Below are 19679 nucleotides of genomic sequence, written 5' to 3'. Positions count from 1 at the left end.
ATTACAATTTGCTAGGCAGTATTCTACATGGTAGCAGTGAATGGCAAAAGGTGTTTTTGTTTGCTCAGATTGGGGAGGAAGGTTGAATAGTCTTAATTAGATTCTTAAGGGTTTTAGATTTTTTTTTTTAGATTTCTGGTCCAGATTTATAATGTATTCATTAAGAGCTACCTATTAATATGTCACCCCGCCTTGAGGAACTTAACAGTTTTTCTAGATTATTTTATTTGAATTTATAATGTAGCTAATGTGTACATGAAACACAAAGGAAAATATTTATTTCTTCCTTTGTTATAGGATCAGCGGCAAACTGAAGCCATCCAATTGCTGCAAGCACAGCTGACCAACATGACACGGCTTGTTTCAAATTTATCAACAACAGTAGCAGAATTAAAACATGAGGTAATTGTTATTGATGGTACTGTAGGAAACAGTGTCATAAAGGTTGGCTTCATATCTAAGAACTTTAATCCAAGAAGATTGTCATTTATAGAGAACTTTTTCAGAACACCAGAATGTGGTAGTTTAAAGTTATGGAAATACATTAATTATCATAATGTTTTGGAAAACATGGCTTTCATAGCTTAGGTCTTACCTACAATACAGTTATAAAGCAATTCTGTTAGGCCTTTTGAAAACCATTGGTAGTTGCAATATATACTTCATTTTCAGTTCAGAAAGGCTTATTATTAAGTTGCTTGCTACTGCTCACTTGGGTCCAACTCTGCGACTCCATGGACTAGAGTCCACCAGGTTCCTCTGTCCATGGGATTTTCTAGACTAGAATACTGGAGTGAGTTGCCATATCCTCCTCCGGGGATCTTCCCAATCCAGGGATTGAACCTGTGTCTCTTGTGTTTCCTGCATTGGCAGGTGGATTCTTTTATTTACCACTGAGCCACCTGGGAAGCCCAATTAAGCTGCTTAATGAAACAAACTTTTCATTGATTTAAGAAGCATTTATTGCAACACAAATGTGTGTCAGCCATGAGCTGTCCAATCCTTGGTTTAGGCATACAGCAGTCAGTAGCCCCTGGTAGAGAAGGAAATGTTTATGTGTGGACTGGTGGTGCTTTAAGTGTTGCTGCTTTAGCTCAGGTGATGTTGGAAGGCTTACCTGAGGAAGTGGCTTTAGAACTGAGTGCTCAAGGGAAGATAGCATCCACACAGAGCTTGGGGTCAGAACAAGCCTGTTAGTAGCAGAAGTAGGACAAAGGGCCTGTGATTAAAAACAGTGTAATGTGTTTGGGGTTGGAAAGAAGGCTGGTGTGCAATACATAACAGACATCATTCCACGTTCGTTCATGGAGAGCTCCCTCATCCCCGGATTCTATAGTTTGCACTGTGGCCTGGCATTCCTGTGGGTTTATGCACTTAGCCCGTGAAGCCAAGTACATAGTTTCTAATGTTTTGCTTGATAATTAATTTTGCAACAAAGGTCTTAATTCACCCAAAAAAAAAAAAAGGAAGAAGAAAGTTGGTGTAGCTGGAGCAGAGTGAATGTGAGAGGTGAAGGTAAGAAATGAGTTCAGTTAATCGGCAGAGACCTGGTCATATAGCCCTTTGTAGGCAGTTAAGAGTTTAGAGATGAATTTTATTCTCATCATTGCAAGTCATTGGAAAGTATTAAGTAAAGAAGTAACATGGATCATTTCATCAACAACACTTTTGAGAACTCCCTACTTGTTGCTCTGTGGAAAATTGCTTCTTAGAGACCATCTAGAGCGCAAGTAGGGAGGAAACCAATTAAGGAAGTGATTGAAATAGCCTGAATGAGGTGATATTGGCTTGGTTTGGGATTTTAGAAGTGGGGGATAGTGTGGAGTTGCTAAACTCAGAATATATTTAAGAAGTAAAAGGACAAGCTTGTTGGGAAATTGGATGTAAGTCATAAGGGATTAAGGGTGATCCTTAGGCTTAAATCATTGGGTAATGGGTGGTTTAGTTTTGTATGAGAGAGATAGGTAGGAGCATTTTTTTTTCTCACTCAAAAGGATAGTACAAATAATAAAAAATGAAACGTATGTGGTAGAATGTAAGATTGGAGAACATAGGTGAAAGGCATACATATGTTCATTGTACTATTTTTAAAACTTTTCGGAACACATGTATACCCATGGTGGATTCAAGTCAATGTATGGCAAAACCAATACATTATTGTAAAGTAAAAAAAAAAAATTTTCCATGGGTTTGAAAATTTTTAAAAAATTAGAGGGGGAAAGAAGAAAAAGGAAAATGTTGCCTTTGTAGTACATTTTCAAAGGACTTGCCCTGCCTTTATGGTTTTGAAGAACTTTGAAAAAAATTTTTAAAATGGTTTGTCCTTTAAACTTTAGATTTCAGTGTTTTTTCCTAATACGATTTTCAAATTGTTATTAAGCTCTCTTCTCATCTCAGGTTTCAGATCGACAAAGCTATCTTGTCATATCTTTGGTTCTCTGTGTTGTCTTGGGACTGATGCTTTGTATGCAGCGTTGTCGAAACACTTCTCAATTTGATGGAGATTATATTTCAAAACTTCCTAAAAGTAATCAGTATCCAAGCCCTAAAAGGTAAGTCAGCATTATTTTACAATTGTCTTCTTATTTGAGAAACTTGGGCAAGTAAAAGATACTGAGATAATTTCTTTCCCCATATGATTATCTTGAAACCAAAATGTTAAAAATATCATTGAAACTTGTGAGAGGTTCCTGTGCCTGGAAGGTTCTGTAGACTCTGATAGAGAAAACACTAAGTACATAAAAAACCCATGTAATGGTTGTGAAAGATACTTCAATGTGGAATTCAAAGGGGGAGGAGGAGAATAGGTATTTTAATACAGCACCTTTCAGAGAATAATTGGTGAGTTTTTTTTTACATGTGTTATCTATAACTGGAGTGTTACCTTAGAGATAAGTCCTATATGGCATGTACAGTTTTCTAGCATTCACCTAACCCCAAATACAGAGTAAATTATATGTATTTTACTCATCGTTCCCAATGTTGATTTTTCTTAATGTTAGGTGTTTCTCTTCCTATGATGATATGAGTTTGAAAAGGAGAACTTCATTTCCACTCATTAGATCCAAGTCTCTACAGTTAACTGGGAAAGAAGGTAGGTTTTTGTGCATATGTAACATGTATATTGAAAAGTGAATCTAGCCTCCTTCTAGAACAAGTATAATGTCGATGTTGTGTTGGAGACCATCTGCAACCGAACAGTGGGTGTGAGTGGCCTTCGTTTGTGCTGTGTCAAAGCCGCTACCATTCCCACACTTTATCTTTGTTCCTAAAAGCCCAGAGGGTGGGGCAGGTGGGCTTAGTTTAATTAGCCATTAATGAGCCATTGATGGCCTGTTTGCACATGCTCCTGTTTAGAAGTATTTCTTTTTAGAAAGGGGTGTTTGAGAAAGTTCAGCAGATATGGAAAACCTGAATGTGCTCCCATAGTATCATGTGCTTATCTGCCTCCTCTTCCTATGCAGGTAGGACCCCTTTTGTCTCTAGGACTGTGAGGAACTTTATGAAAAATAAATCTTTTTCTTTTTTACAGTCCAGAGTCTATAATAGTATCCTATAGTCTAACACTTGATGAATACTTAAATTTAGTAAATGAATGAATGTGTACTGAGTGGCTTTCCTGTATCAGTGCTTTTTAATAATTAGTACTGTAATTAGTGCTTACTGAGACATATCTTCATAGCAGTATTAAAATAACCAAATTAATTATATATTTCAGCTAATTCTTTCTTAATAATCATTGGATTCTCTTTCTTTAGGATTTAGCAATTGAGCAGCGTGTTTCAATTGATTAAATCATTCAGGCAATCATTCCTATGCTGCTCTGGTTTACTGTTACCATGAAACTTTATGGACTTAATCCATTATATGTGTGTTTACTTAAAACTAGTAAATTTCTTCCTACTTCCTGCTCTTTTTTTTTTTTCTTTTGGCTGATATGTCTTTTATAACTGAATTTTTTTTAATGACGTATAATTTACACAGGATTTTATACTTAATCATTTATAAAGTTTGGTGGATTTTTACAAACGACACATAATTGTGTGACCAACACCCAGATTAAGAAGTACAGCATTATCTAGCACCCCAGAAACTTCCTTGTGCTCCTTAGTCACTACCCATTTCCTCTCAGTAGAGTCACTGCATATTTTGACATTGTGAGATTCACCATGTCGTTGAGTATAGTTGTAGTTAGTGTTGCCTTATGCAAACATACTACTCATTATTTGTTTCCATTGGATTATTTTCTTGCATACACACATCTGTTGGATATATAGCAGAAATGGAATTGCTGGATCATAAGATTGTGTCTACTCCACTTTAGTAAATACTGCCACACAGTTTGCTAAGAATGTTGTGTGAACATTCAGCTGTTTTTTAGAGTTCCACTTGTTCCACATCCATATTAAGATTTAACATTTAGTATTGTTGATCTTTTAGCTGTATTCATGTGATTATGAAATATCAATATGTTGAGGTGTTTTTCCTTCTCAGCATTTCTAGTCCCATTCTAAATTAGTTGAAAGCCTGACTGTTTCTCTTCTCTTTATGTAACTCTTCAAGGCCAGCTAGAATATAGCCTTTTGTACCTGATAGTAGTATTACTTGTATTTTAAACCAAGAATCACCTTGGTTCATCTTTATAATTTAAAAAGTTGAGTACAATAGTCAGGAAACTAATTCTGATTCTGCTATTCATTAACTCATTTATTTCTTCTCCTGTTTGAATTAAATCTCTTCTTATGACATTTACTATTGTCTACTTTGGTTTTAGCCATCTTGTACTGGCCTTATTTTTAATTCCAGACTCTCTGAGAAGGGTCCATTTCTTATTTTGTTTTCTTATTATAGTAAAAAAACACACAATATAAAATTTACCATCTTGAAATTTAAGTTTCTCTTAGAAATTTAATTATTATGTATATACTTTAGTAATGTTTAGTATGTTCACAATGATGTGAAACAGGTCTCCAGAAGTTTTTCATTTTGTAAATCTGGAACACTGTATTTATTAAACAATTGCCTTTTTTCCCCTTCCTCCCAGCCCCTGGTCACCATCAGTGTGTTTTCTGATCTTGTGAATTTGAATACTTCAGGTACCTTATATAAGTGAAATCATATACTATTCATCTTTCTCTGACTGGCTTATTTCACTTAGCATAGTGTCCTCAAGTTTCATCCATGTTGTAATGTGTGACAGGATTTCTGTCTAAAGACTGAATAATATTATGTTGTACAGATAGATACTATACTTTGTTTATTCATCTGTTGATGGGCACTTGGGTTGCTTCTGCCTCTTGGCTATTGTGAAATAATGCTGCTGTGAATATGAGTGTGCAAATATGTCTTTTAAGTCCTTGCTTTCAGTTCTGGATATGTAGTTGACACTTGAACAGTGCTGGAGTTAGGGCCACCGAATCTGTACAGTTGAAAATACATGTATAATTTATAGTTAGCCCTCCATATCCATGGTTCCTCCATATTCGAGGTTCTGCATCCACAGAGTCAGCCAACCACATATTATGTAGTACTGTAGTATTTACTGTTGAAAAAAATCCATATATAAATAGACTCACATATCCATGTATAAGTAGACTTCAAACCCATGTTGTTAGAGGGTCAACTGTGTACTCAAGCGGGATTGCTGAATCATATGGTAGTTCTATTTTTTGAAGAACCTTTACAGTGTTTTCCATAGTGCTTGCACCATTGTACAGTTCCCCCAGCAGTGCATAGTGGTTCCAGATTTCTCCACATCCTCACTGATACTTGTTTCCTGTTTTGATAGTCGCCATCCTGATGGGTGTGTGGTGCTATCTCATTTTGCTTTTGATTTGTGTTTATCTGATGATTAGTGATGTTGATCATCTTTTCATATGCTTGTTGGCCATTTGTAAATCATCTTTGAAGAAATGTCTAGTCAAGTCCTTTGTTCATTTTTAAACCAGGTTATTTTTCTCTTAATTGTAGGAGTTCTGTATATTCTGGATATTAATCCTGCGTCAAGTATATGATTCACAGATACATTCTCCCATTTTGTAGGTTGCATTTTCACCCCGATGATTTTGTCCTATGATGGACAAAAACTTACTAAGTTTGATGTAGTCCTCTTTGTCTGTTTTGGCTTTTGTTGCCTGTACTTTAACTGTCACATCCAAGAAATCATTGCCAAGGCCAGTGTTATAAAGTCTTTATAACTTTTTGGAAAAAAAAACTTTTGTAACACTGGGCTTGGATGTGACATTTAAAGTACAAGCAACAAAAGCAAAAACAAAGAGGACCACATCTATTTTGAGTTAATTTTTGTATATGATGTAGGATAAGGGTTCAACTTCATTCTTTAGCATCATCCAGCTTTTCTAGCACTGTTCGTTGAAGAGACTGTTCATTCCCCATTGAATGGTCTTGGCACCCTTGTTGAAGGTTATTTGACCATTTGTGTGAGGGTTTATTTCTGGACTGTTTTTTTCCCCCTGTTGTCCTGTATGTCTGTCTTTATACCAGTACTGTTTGATTACTGTGTTTGAAATCAGGCAGTGTGAGTCCTATAACTTTATTTTTCTTTTTCACAATTGTTTTGCCTATTTAAGGTACTTGGGATTTGATATGAATTTTAAGATGCATTTCATTAAAAAAAGAATGCTATTGGAATTTTGATAGGGGTTATGCTTAATCTATAGATTGTTTTGCTGGTATATGGACATGTTGACAACATGAAGTCTTCCAGTCGTGAACATGAGATATTGTTCAGTTCGTTTGTACCTTCTTTAATTTCTTTCATCAGTGTTTTATAGATAATACTTAGATTTGCATCTCTGACTTTTGTTGACCATCCAAGTAGACCTAAACTATTTTGATTTTTGTAATACATTTTTGTTGTGAAATATGTGAAATACCAAAAAGTGCATAAAACTGAAATGTACAACATGCAGAGTAATTATAAAGTGAACACCTGTGTAACTAACACCCAGATCAAGAAATAGAGCAAGACCAGCACTTTTGGTATTGCTTTTTGTAGAGGTAACTATCTTGACTTTTGGATTAGTTGTCATCTTCATTTTCATAAGTTTTACCATCAGTGTTTGTGTTCCTCAGCAATATAATTGGATTTTTGCCTGGTTTTGAGCTTTTGACAAATGAAATTATACCATATATGCTCTTTTTGCCTTCTTTCCTTCAGCATTCTATTTGTAAGGTTCATATACATAATTGTACTTCATTTTCAGTATTGTATAGTATTTCAGTAACTGACTAAATCACAATGTAGTTATCCATTCTGCTGTGTTATTTACAGTCTGGGGCTATTACAGATAATGCTGGGGTAAACATTCCCTTTGTTTGTATATAGGCACATAGTTGCATAAGTTTCTCTAGGAATACTTTTGTTGTTGGATTGCTAAGTCAATTCCTATGCTTTTGTAAGCCTATGGATTTTTGCAAGCCTACCAGTTTCCTCTGTCCATGGGACTTCCCAGTCAAGAATACTGGAGTGGGTTACCATTTCCATCTGGGGTGGAAGGAGTTGGGGATGGAATCTTTCTGCCCCCGGAGTTGAAGCTGCCTGCTTGGCAGGCGTATTCTTTGCCGCTGAGCCACCTGGGAAGCCCCCTCTAGAAATATTACGTAGATTTAAAATTGCTGGGTTGTAGAGTATGCTAATCTATAAGTTATACGATAATGGCATACTTTTCCAAAGTAGTCATAGCAGTTTATCCTTCCACTAGTACCATGAGAATTTCCATTTTCTACACTTTTGCCAGTGCACAGTCAGAATTGTCAAGTTTTAAAGTGTTTTTGTTAACCTCGTTTCAGTTGTAATTTGCATTTACCTGATTACTAGTGAAGTTGAGCATGCTTACTTAGGCCTTTTAATCATTTGACTTTCTTGGACATTGAAATTTTTGCCTGTTCTTTCATTTGGTTGTTTATCTCTTTCCTGCTGGCTTATAGTTATTTTTAAAATTTGTATCCTAATTGTTAGTTCGTTAACGTTGCATATAATCTTATTTCACTCTTGAAGCTATTTATTTTCTTTTCTTTTACATGGAGTCTTTTTAAATAAGAAAAAGAAGCTTTTGATTTTACTGTAATCAAATTTATGAAATTTTTTTTCCCGGTGTGGTTAGTGCTTTTTCTGTCTTGTTTAAACAGAATTTTTTTTTTTTTTTTTTTTTTTACTGTTAATGGATGATATTCTCTTATAGTTCTAGAGTTTGGTTTTTATTTTTAGATTTCTAAGATACCTGGAATTGATCTTTTGTATGTGGTTTTAGGTAAGGAATCCATTGTAAAATTTGTATGAAATTCATTTGTTTTAGGTTGTTCAGCTGTTATTGGGTCTTTGTTTCTATGTAAATTTAGAATCATTTATTAAGTGTTTCACTGAAAAATTATTAGGCTTTTGGTCAATTACATTGACTCTGCATATCAATTTGGGAAGAATATAGCATCTCTGTGTACTCCAAAAAGTCAAACTTTTGAAAGTTTGAGTTCTAGAATATTTTTTGATGCTGTTGAAAATGGCGTTTTGTGTGTGTGTGTTTATTGCTGGTATGTAGAAACGCAGTGGATTTTGGTGCTATTGACATTTGCCATATTCTTTGATTCTCTGCTTGCTGGATCTTCGGATAGAGGAGTGTTAAAGTCTCCAGCTATAATAGTAGGTTCATCTGTTTCTTCTTATAGTTCTACCAGTTTTTGCCTCATGTATTCTGACATTCTGTGAGATGCATACACATTAAAGATTGTTATGCTTTTTGGATAATGGACCCCTTTATCATAATGAAATGTCCCTCTTTATCCTGAATAAATTTCCTTGCTCTGAAGTTTACTCTCTCTGAAATTAATATGCCATTCCTGCTTTCTTTTGATTTGTGTTAGCATGGTATATCTTTTTTCATCCGTGTGTCTTTAATCTATATGTATCTTTATATTTAAAGTGGATTTCTTATGAGCAACATATGGTTGAATCTTGTTGTTTAATCCACTTTTACAGTCTTATGAATTGGTGTATTTAGACCATTAAAATTTAAAGTGATTTGATATTTATCCAACTATATTTGCTATATTTGTTACTGTTTTCTATTTGCTGCCCTCATTCTTTATTCCTGTTACTGTCTTCCACGTTTTCTTTGCCTTTTGTGGTTTTAACTGAGCATGTTACATGGTTTCGTTTTTTTCCTTTCATATGTTAAAAAATTATGACTTTTTTTTAGGATCCCAGAGTTTGCAGTATACATTTACAGCTAATACAAGCCAACTTTAAAATAACACTGTATTACTCTAGAGGTAGTACAGATATTTTATAATAACAAACTATTTTGAATTCCTCCCTTCCATCTCTTGTATCAGTGCTGTCATTCTTTGTACTTTTACTTAATCTTGTCTATTTACATAAGCATATTCAAATACTTTGTTGCTATAATTGTTTGAACAAATTGTTATGTTATGGATTAAGAATAAGAAAAGTGAAAGTTTTTATCTTCCCTTCCTTTATTCCTTCTCTGATGCTTTTCCTTTCTTTATGCAGAGCTGGGTTTCTGACCTATCTTATTTTCCTCCTTTCTAAAGAACTGCTTTTTAACATTACTTGTAAAGCAGGTCTGTTGGCAATTTTAGGTCCTCAATTTTAGCTTATATCTTTGATTTTTTGAAATTTGTATATGATATGCCTGGTTATAGTATTTTGGGCATTTGTCCTGCTTGTTGTTCTAAGTTTCCTGGAGCTGTGGTTACTGTCTGATGTCAATTTGAAGAGATTTTGTCGTTATTACTTAAAATATTGCATCTATTCCTTTCTCCCATCCTTATCCTCCTGTATTCTCATTACTTGTATGTTACACCTTTTGTAGTTGTCCCACGGTTTTTGGATAGTCTGTCATTTTTTTTTTTTTAAGTCTTTTTTCTCTTTGTGTTTTAGATTTGGAAATTTCTATTGTCATATTCTCAAGTTTAGTGATTCTTTACTCAGTCTATTAATGAACCCAGAGGCATTCTTCATTTCTGTTCCTGTGTTTGATCTCTATCTAGCATTTTTTAAACTCCTTTTTAGAATTTTTCTTCTTATATTATCCATCTGTTCTTGCATGTTATCTGCTTTTTTTCAATTTACATCCTTAATGTATTTTTTTAAAAAATTTCTGATCTAATAATGTCAGCATTTCTGTCATATCTAACTCTGGTTCTGATGCTTGTTTAGTCTTTTCAAACTGTGTTTACCCTTTTTAAAATGCCTTGTAATTTTCTGTTGAAAGAGGAGTACAGATCATCTCTAGTTTATGATGATTTGACTTAATTTTTCAACTTTATGATGGTGTGAAAACAACGTGCATTCAGTAGAAACTGTACTTTGGTTGTACTGTACTTTGATGTCTCCCTGGCTAGTAATATACAGTATGATTCCATGTTGCTCGACAGTGGTGGCAGGCTCTCTGGGCAAAAATGACTTGTGTTTCACTTGACGGGTCTGGATTCCTGCTTTTCCTTCAGTTGTGGCCTGGGATTACTTACTTACTTAGTCTTGACAGCCTAAGTAAGTGCTGTTAGTGACTTACAAAACACATTTGTATTTAATTACTTTTAGTGGAAAATTTGATCTGAAAACCATTAGCAATCATTCCTAGAAGTAGACATCATGTTTTTTTAAAAAAAAGCAATTTGAATGAGATTAGTAATCTAGTAGAAATGACTGTTAAAAGGAATCATTAGATATTTTTATATATTTGATGACTTTCTCTACAAGTTTCTAAGACATAATGTGAAAAATTGTAATACATTGAATCATGTTATTAGTAAACTTCTGGCACATGAAGTTTATTATGAATTTGTTACTTACAAAGTTATGCCTGCATCAGACCATAAATCATTTACTTTCAGTGGGTTGAATAGGACTAAAATCTCATAGCCCCTCTTTTATATGTACATTTATCTTGTCAGTAAGGCTGTCTTGAATGTTCTTAAAATAATTAAACCTTAGAAACCTAGTATTTCTGATTTTCTTATTGTACCAGAGTGTTCTGGTATTGACCACAATAAATCAATGGTTTTGATCACAGTAAATCATAGTAATAAACAATTAGAAAAAACTTCTTAAACTTCCTTTTGTGAGTATGTTCCTTGAACTGACTTTCATACTATGTGTTTGTTGTACTTAGTTAACCCATAATTGCAACACAGTGTGGAGTTTAGTCTTTTAGAAAAATATTCATATGATCTGTAAATTTGGTATTAGCTTACCTGGTAATGTTGTTTTTCTTATCAAGTTTAGAGGGTAGAGGCTTCCCAGGTGGCTCAGTGGTAAAGAATCCGCCCACAAATGCAGGAGACACTGGTTCTATCCCCAGGATAGAAGATCCACTCTAGTATTCTTGCCTGAGAAATCCCATGGACAGAGAAACCTGGTGAGCTACAGTCCATGGGGTTGCAAAAGAGTCGGACACGATTTAGTGACTAAACAACAAGAGGGTAGAGATGGTCCAAACAAGGTGTTGGGTGATAGCCAGCTGTTAGTTAAACTTAAGTGATTCAGTGATGACCAGTCAAGCCCAGGATAAGAATGGTGCCCTCTTCTACCTTGTTGCTTTGGGCATACTAATTTCAAATACATAAATATATGTTTAACCTGTTACAAATATAAATTCGTTGGTTCTGTTATGAAAATAATCATAAATGGATAATAGTTATAGTATTTAATCATAGTATAATCTACTTTACATTTTATATCTGCCTTTTTGTTTTTTCTTACAGTAGACCCAAGTGATTTGTACATTGTAGAACCCCTCAAGTTCTCTCCAGAAAAAAAGGTAATGCTTTGTTTCCTTTCAGGTGTATTGGTGTGTTATGTGGGTGTAGATGAATAGGTGAAAGTTTTACTATAACCTTTACTGGTCCTTAAACTTATTTTCAATTATGATAATGATTTGTTTACAGGGTCCACAAACTGTGTCCCATAAGCCATGTATGGCCTGTTTTATTATGATCCTGGAACCATTTTTAAAGGGTTATAAAATAAAAGTGAATATGTAGGAGAGAGAGTATGTGACCTGAAAAGCCTAAAATACTTACTGTCTGGCTTTTACAGAAAAAACTTGCTGACCCCTTGTTGATAGTCATTCTTTACTATCAGTGCATGTCAGGCAGTGTGTGTACCTATTCCTGTAATCCTCATATCAACCTTAAAATGATACTTTCCCCATTTTTTTAAGTGAGAAAACTGAAACTCAGAATTTGTGTCTTCTTTAAATGACCCAGTAAAGAGGTGGCAAAAATCAAAATATACTTAGGCTTTTTTGGTTACAAAGTGTGGGCTCTTCCCATTTTGCCTCTGAAAGTAAGTTGTATTCATTAGAGGTCCAGGTAACTCAGTGATAAAGAATCTGCCTGCCAATGCAGGAGACACAGGTTCTATCCCTGGGTCTGGAAGATACCCTGGAGAAGGAAATGGCCACCCACTACAGTATTCTTGCCTGGAAAATCTCATGGAGTGAGGAGTCCATGAGGTCACAAAAGAGTTGGACACGACTTAATGACTAAGCAAACAACGTTTGTCTCTAGGCTAAAGAACTTGACCATTAAAACCAAATAGCCTGGGATTCATTCCTGACTTGGCCCCTTACTGCCGTGTAACTTTGACCGGGAATGAAACTTGTGAACCTTGGTTTTCTCATTTGGTAACCAAGGACAAAATGCTCACCTTTCAGGGTTAGTAAGATACACATGAAAGCAACTGGAAGAATATATGGCACATAATAAGCATTCAGATACCTAATCTATATTCAAAGGTGACAGATAAATGAAGAATTTGGTTAAATAGTATTACAAAGTGGAAAGGTAATTATGGTAGTACCTGTATAGAACATAACTGTGTTTTGCTGTTTATAATACTTTCACTTTTCACCAGGAGGTGGCACTTTACTCCAGTAGCTCAGCTCTCTGAATGTTTGATTAGGTAACTCTCAGAGGTCTAATTCCTACCCTTTCTTTTACTTGTGTTAAAGAAGAAACGCTGCAAGTACAAAACTGAAAAAATTGAGACCATAAAGCCAGCTGATCCATTGCACCCTGTAGCCAATGGAGACATAAAAGGAAGAAAGCCTTTTACAAACCAGAGAGATTTTTCTAATATGGGAGAAGTTTATCACTCTTCTTATAAGGGTCCTCCATCTGAAGGAAGCTCAGAAACTTCATCACAGTCAGAAGAGTCTTATTTTTGTGGCATTTCAGCTTGCACAAGTTTGTGCAATGGACAGTCCCAAAAGACAAAAACTGAGAAGAGGGCTTTGAAACGAAGGCGATCTAAAGTCCAAGACCAAGGAAAATTGATAAAAACTCTGATACAGACTAAGTCAGGATCACTGCCAAGCCTGCATGACATAATCAAAGGAAACAAAGAGATCACCGTGGGAACATTTGGTGTTACAGCAGTCTCGGGACATATCTAAAATTAATCGAACTTTTCATATTGGAGACTTTTCGTTGTTGTTCTTTGAAGAACAGTCTGTGGTATTTGAGGGGTATGGGGAGGGAGAAAATATTAATGGGAAAAGTATTCAGAAATTATGGTTTCTGCCTTTATAAAAAGTAGGTGGGATTATGTCAATCTTGGTTAATGAGCTGCAGTTTTACAAGACTGATCACTTCCTACAAGGACAATGGTAGACATTTTATAAAGATGTTTTTTCACAGATTAATTAATTGCTGGGACAAAAGTAATTTGGATGCCCAGTTCCTTGGGTGGGATAGGAATGAAAGCCTAAACCTCTTCCTTTAGCTTTGTTCCTAGTTCTTGCACCTTCCCATATTTATGTGCCTTTTGTCTATTTATAATGCCACTGGAAGAGGAGGGAGAACTTTTTCTGTCATTTGATTTCTTTTATAACTTTGTTAGTTTTTTGAAGCTGCAAACACTACAAGGCTTTAAAGTGATCTGCGCCTGGTGTTCAGTAAAGATCAGTAAAGACAGTGTAAAGATCCTTTAAGACTTGGCCAGCTAGACTTTTGTTTAGCAAACTCACCTGAAACAGACACTTGATGGAATTTTTGGGTCTGTTCTTTTAGGTAAGTGGTGATACTTTTATTAATGTTATTTTCAGTTAACTTATTCACACTAATTTTCTTTGGTTACTAATTCAGTGAGAGGAAAAGAAACTACATGATTTTTTTCTTCAAATGACTGGTATTTGCGAATAATTTTTTTTTTATAAATTCACGTGTTAAACACGTTTAGCCACTTTTAAGGGTTTCCTTTAGCTATGTTACATTTTAAATGTTCACAGTAAGCACTAATCCTCTTGACTTTGAGATCGTTGTTTTCTCTTACAAATGGAAAATTTGAAAATTTATCCAGTGAGTCCAGGCCTCATAATCACTGCCTTTGTACATATGCACAGAACCAGCTAGTGAGTTTGTCGAGCCTTGTCTAATTGGTCAAGTCTAAAGGGATTATTACTCCTTGGTGTTTGCTTTGTATTGGCTACAAATGTGCAGATATACATGTGTGTTGTCAATGTGTTTGTATTCATTTTGTCTCTTTTCTTTAAAAATAATTGGCAGTGACTTTGCATCAAATGATTTCTAAGTATGTGTTTATACAGTAATGGAGTGAAAATGGAAAGTTTCTTTTTGAAAGGGAGAGAATTCACTGTTTTGTGTTGTAAGATTTAAGTTATAAGTTATTGAGCACTTTTAGTAATAACTGTTTTTAAACTTGTCTAATACCTTACGGGGGTATTGTTCGTAATGTGACTTATTTAAAGCCTCTTTTGTTTGTTTAAGTTGCTGCTTTAGGTTAACAGTATGTTTTAGATGATTTACATTTTTTTCCAATCTGTACAATTAGCCATTCAGAGCAAGAGGGCCTGATTGTATAGAAACCCATTGAAAAGAGGTCCAGATGAGAGCAGAGGTAGAGCGGGAAGTTACAGCATCTGTGTGCAGCATCCAGGGTTGTGGAAAGAAGACTTTCAATAATGTAACTACGGAGCTGTAGTGCCATTAGAAACTGTGAATTTCCAAATAAATCTGAACACTTGTCTTTATTAATTACTGGCTCTTCTATTCTTTGAAGGAGAACTTACATACTTAATACTCTGAACATAGATTCATTTTTGCCACTTTTAAAATTAAATACAGCAGCATCTTGTTAAATACTTGATTACATTCAGCCGACTACAAACTGATTGAACTTTCACATAAATATTTTGTTCCCTATACAGTCAGAATTGCTCTATTTCAAACACTGAAAGAGAGTTTTAAATATTCAGTGGACTACACGTATGTGCCTTTCTCTTACTAGGTGCCATCTGTAAGACTACTAATTTTTAAATTTTTTACATATATAAATATAGCACATTTTACAATTTGGGTTTGTTTTTCCTCTCTGAGATTATACTTACATAAGGGATAAAAGCAAAAAGTCTTGCCAGTAATAGATTTGTGCCTGCCTGGTGAGAAGCAAATTATATATGTGTGTGTGTGTATAAAATAGGCTTTCAATGTTCCTTGGTAATCAGCTTCATTTTATTTCTTCTGATATTAAGAAAAGCTTTAAAACAGTAAGAAGGAACCGGGGGATCTGTAAGAGCAAGAATACAAAGTAAAGAAGTTCTTTTAATTGGATTTTTTTTTCAGATAGAGTTATAAAATTTGAGGAATGAAATCATTTTATTAGGTAAGCCTTGCACAGAAAGGTAGCAGTTCTCTATTCTCTGCCACTACACCCCCCCCCATGTTGCACCCTGACCTTTGCCAGTCAAGGATTTCTTTCTCCCTAGCAGCAACTGTTTTCAGCACTGTATCTCCAGTCACTGTGCTTATTTTGCCACTTACTTACTTGCCAGTTTTTGATGTGCCCCCAATTTGAATATGTAAACTTGTCGGCCTGAATATAAAGTAGATATAAATGTATATTTGTTACCCTAGTCAAACAAATTTAAAGTCACAGTATAATAAGCAACATGTCCATTTGGAATTGTTTTAATTCTCCATTTTATAGAACAAAACCATGCAACAGAAGCATGAGACATGCCTCCAAACAATACAACAATGATGGCTTTCTTAAGCTCCCTTTACATCCTGATTTTTCTTATCCCATTCCCAAATCACTTTTCTTTCACTAAAAGAAAAGTTCTCTTTGCTGTAGGGGAGGGGAAAAACTGACACTCTCCAAATAAGATTTTCAAATAAGCCTTGTTTTTTGTTAGGGCAAAGACAATGCTTCCTGTCTTTGTCCTTGACTTCCAGGAGTGGCTGAAAGATGGACTTCCCTTTTACCATTTCAACTCAACACCCTTCAAAGTCAACAGCTACAGGAGAGGAATCACGATGGAGGAGGAGTAAGACGTGGACCTTACCTCCTCCCACAAATACAGCAAAAGCACATCTATGAGTGGCATGATTCACACTGAACATCTACTGAATGCTGGCAGAAGACCTCAGACTTCCAAAAGGCAAAAAAACTTTCATGTAACAAGGTAGGACAAAAGAAAAAAGAGGGAGAAAGGAATCAGGACAGGACTTGCACCCCAGGGACGGGGATGTGAAGGAAGAAAGGTTCCCCCACCCTGGGAAGTCCCCTCACCTGCAGGGAGATCTACCTAGATGGAGGGGAGCTTCAGAGCCTTGGAGGAAGAGTGCAACAACTGGTTATAGTGGAAGGACCTGCACAGATGGTTCATACCTCTGCCCTGTGTATGCTGGCTGACATGTTCATCTGTTGGAGTGGTGAGGCTAGGTGCCAAAGCTCAGGCTTCAGAGTCAGACCCAGGGAGAGAGGGATTGGCGGTGTAGAGACAGCCTGAAGAGGCTGGAGAGGGGCAACTAAGTGTGCACGCAGAAGAGGTGGGGGCCTGCCAGAGAGGCAAGACACCATTGTTAGGTAAGGGTGGGGCACATTAGAAGAGAGGCAGGACCACCATAGGAGCTTTGTTTCCTGTACCTGGGCTCTCAGGCAGCAGGACACCACCTAACATGAGCTCCGGGGGCAGGTGCAAGCTGCTGTCACCGTTATGGGCTCCAGAGATGGGCACAGGCCACTCCCCTAACTACGGACCCGTGAGCAGGCGCCAGTTGCTGTCCTTGCTGTCCTTGGGAGTAGGCAGCCTGTCGCTGCTACTAGAGACATGGGAGCAAGTGCCAACTGCTAGCCCTGCTATCCCGGGACATCATGGACCACTGCCGCCCCTGGGAGGCCCTGGAGGGGGTCCTGATCATGGTCCCTGCTTACTGGGAGTGTGCGTGGGCCTTCGTGCATTGTGCTTGCATACCAAATACCAAGGCAATAACAGCCAGCACACACTGCCAAAAAAGGCAGCAAGCATCCAAACTAAAAGCAGTCCTTCAATTCCAGACAAGGTGGCAGGAGTAGAAGAACTTGAACTTACCTCTTCTCATAAAAACACCAAGATCACAAATAACTGCTTAAAGACTGTTGGCAAAAAAGACTGGAACCTACCAAAAAAGATACTTTACATCCAAAGATGAGGTCTCAATGTGATAGGAGGGGCCCTTTCACTATGTAAATCAAATCCCATACCTGGCAGTTGAGCAACCCACAGACTAGAAAGTAATTTTATCACAGAGGTTCTCCCCAGGAGTGAGATCTGAGCCCCCATATCAGTATTCCTAGCCTGAGGGTCTGGCATCAGGAGGAGGAGCCCCCAGAGCATCAGCTTTGCAGGCCAGTGGGGCTTGAATGCAGGAGCTCCACAGGACTGGGGGAAACAGAGACTCCACTCCTGGAGGGCGCATACAAGATTTCACATGCACTGGGACCCAGGGCAAAGGAGTGACACCATAGGAGCCCGCACTATGTATGCAGGGGCTTCCCTGGTAGCACAGTGGTACAAAATCTGCCCACCAGTGCTGGAGATGTGGGTTCGATCACTGGGCCAGAAAGATCCCCTGGAGAAAGAAATGGAAATCCACCTCAGTATTCTTCCGTGGGAATTCCCATGGACGGAGAAGCCTGGCGGGCTATAGTCCATGGGGTCACAAAGAGCTGGACATGAACAAGTTTGGCCTTGGAGTACAAAATGAAGCAGGGCAAAGGCTAACAGAGTTTTGCCAAGAGAACACACTGGTCATAGCAAACACCCCTTTAAACAACACAAGAGACTACTCTACACATGGACAACAACATGTTGGTCAACATCAGATTGATTATATTCTTTGCAACAGAATATGGAGAGGCTCTATACACTCAGCAAAAACAAGACCTGGAGCAGACTGGCTCAGATCATGAGCTCCTTGTTGGAAAATTAAGGCTTAAACTGAAGAAAATAGGGAAAACCACTGGGCTGTTCAAGTATGACCTAAATCAAATCCCTTATTATACAGTGGGGGTGATGAATAGATTCAATAGATGAGATGTGGTAGACAGAGTACCTGAAGAACTATGAATGGAGGTTTGTAACTTATAGGAGGTGGAGACCAAAACCATCCCAAAGAAAAAGAAATGCAAGAAGGCAAAGTGTTTGTCTGAGGAGGCTTTACAAATAGCTGAGAAAAGAAGTGAAAGGCAAGGGTGAAGGGGAAAGATACACTCACTTGAATGCAAAGTCCCAGGGAATAGCAAGGAGAGATAAGAAAGCCTTTCTAAGTGAACAATGTAAAGAAATAGAGGAAAACAATAGAATGGGAAAGACCAGAGATCTCTTCAAGAAAATTGGAGATATCAAAGGAACATTTCATGCAAGGATGTGCACAATAAAGGACAGAAACAGTAAGGGCCTCACAGAAGCAGAAGAGATTAAAAAGTAGCAGCGAGAATACACAGCTACAAAAAAACAATGACCCAGATAACCATGATGGTGTGGTCACTCACCTAGAGTCAGACATCCTGCAGTGTGAAGTCAAGTGGGCCTTAGGAAGCATTACTATAAACAAAGCTAATGGAGGTGATTCAATTCCATCTGAGTTATTTAAAATCCTAAAGGATGATGCTGTTTAAGTGCTGTACTCAATCTGTCAGCAAATTTGGAAAACTCAGCAGTGGCCACAGGACTGGAAGAGGTCAGTTTTCATTCCAATCCCAAAGAAGGGCAATGCCAAAGAATGTTCAAACTACCATAAAATTACTCTCATTTCACATACAAGCATGGTAATGCTCTAAATTCTTCAAGCTAGGCTTCAACAGTACGTGAACTGATAACTTCCAGATAGATGTACAAACTGGGTTTAGAAAATGCGGAGGAATCAGAGATCAAAGTGCCAACATTCGTTGGATCATAGAGAAAGCAAAGGAATTCCAGAAAAACATCTACTGCTTCATTGACTACTTTAAAGCCTTTGACTGTGTGGATCACAACAAACTGGAAAACTCTTCAAGAGTTGGAAATACCAGACCACCTTACCTGTATCCTGAGAAACCTGTATGCAGATCAAGAAGTAACAGTTAGAATCAGACATGGAACAACAGACTAGTTCAAAATTGGGAAAAGAGTACATCAAGGCTGTGTATTGTCACCCTGTTTATTTAACTTACATGCAGAGTACATCATGTGAAATGCTGGGCTGGAGGAATCTAAGTTGGAATCAGAATTGCCAGGAGAAATATCAACAACCTCAGATACGCAGATAACCCTTAAGGCAGAAAGCAAAGAGCACTGTGATGAGGGTGAAAGAGTAGAGTGAAAAAGTTGGCTTAAAACTCAACATTCTAAAAACTAAGATAATGGCATCTG

At 36.9% G+C, this 19679-nt stretch overlaps 1 protein-coding gene across 25 annotated transcripts in view; it reads left to right on the top strand.

Annotated features, from left to right (window-relative positions):
* SUCO (SUN domain containing ossification factor) overlaps positions 1 to 15039 on the top strand; it is an 84948-nt gene extending 69909 nt beyond the window's left edge. For 21 of the 25 annotated variants that reach the window (XM_081489429.1, XM_081489426.1, XM_081489439.1 and 18 more), the window contains 5 exons: positions 298 to 402; positions 2398 to 2552; positions 3003 to 3094; positions 11746 to 11801; positions 12996 to 15039. In XM_081489429.1, the coding sequence (XP_081345555.1) occupies positions 298 to 402; positions 2398 to 2552; positions 3003 to 3094; positions 11746 to 11801; positions 12996 to 13439 (852 nt within the window). In that variant the 3' untranslated portion in view covers positions 13440 to 15039. The remainder of the gene's footprint in view (positions 1 to 297; positions 403 to 2397; positions 2553 to 3002; positions 3095 to 11745; positions 11802 to 12995) is intronic. The other 4 variants (XR_014053418.1, XR_014053417.1, XR_014053420.1 and 1 more) reach the window with 1 other exon arrangement.
* Positions 15040 to 19679: the final 4640 nt, after the last annotated feature.

This window comes from Giraffa tippelskirchi, chromosome 5 (assembly GCF_054371585.1).
Source record: "Giraffa tippelskirchi isolate mGirTip1 chromosome 5, T2T-mGirTip1v1.2.pri, whole genome shotgun sequence".
Lineage (NCBI taxonomy): Eukaryota > Metazoa > Chordata > Mammalia > Artiodactyla > Giraffidae > Giraffa > Giraffa tippelskirchi.
This window is presented reverse-complemented; position numbering and strand designations above follow the sequence as displayed.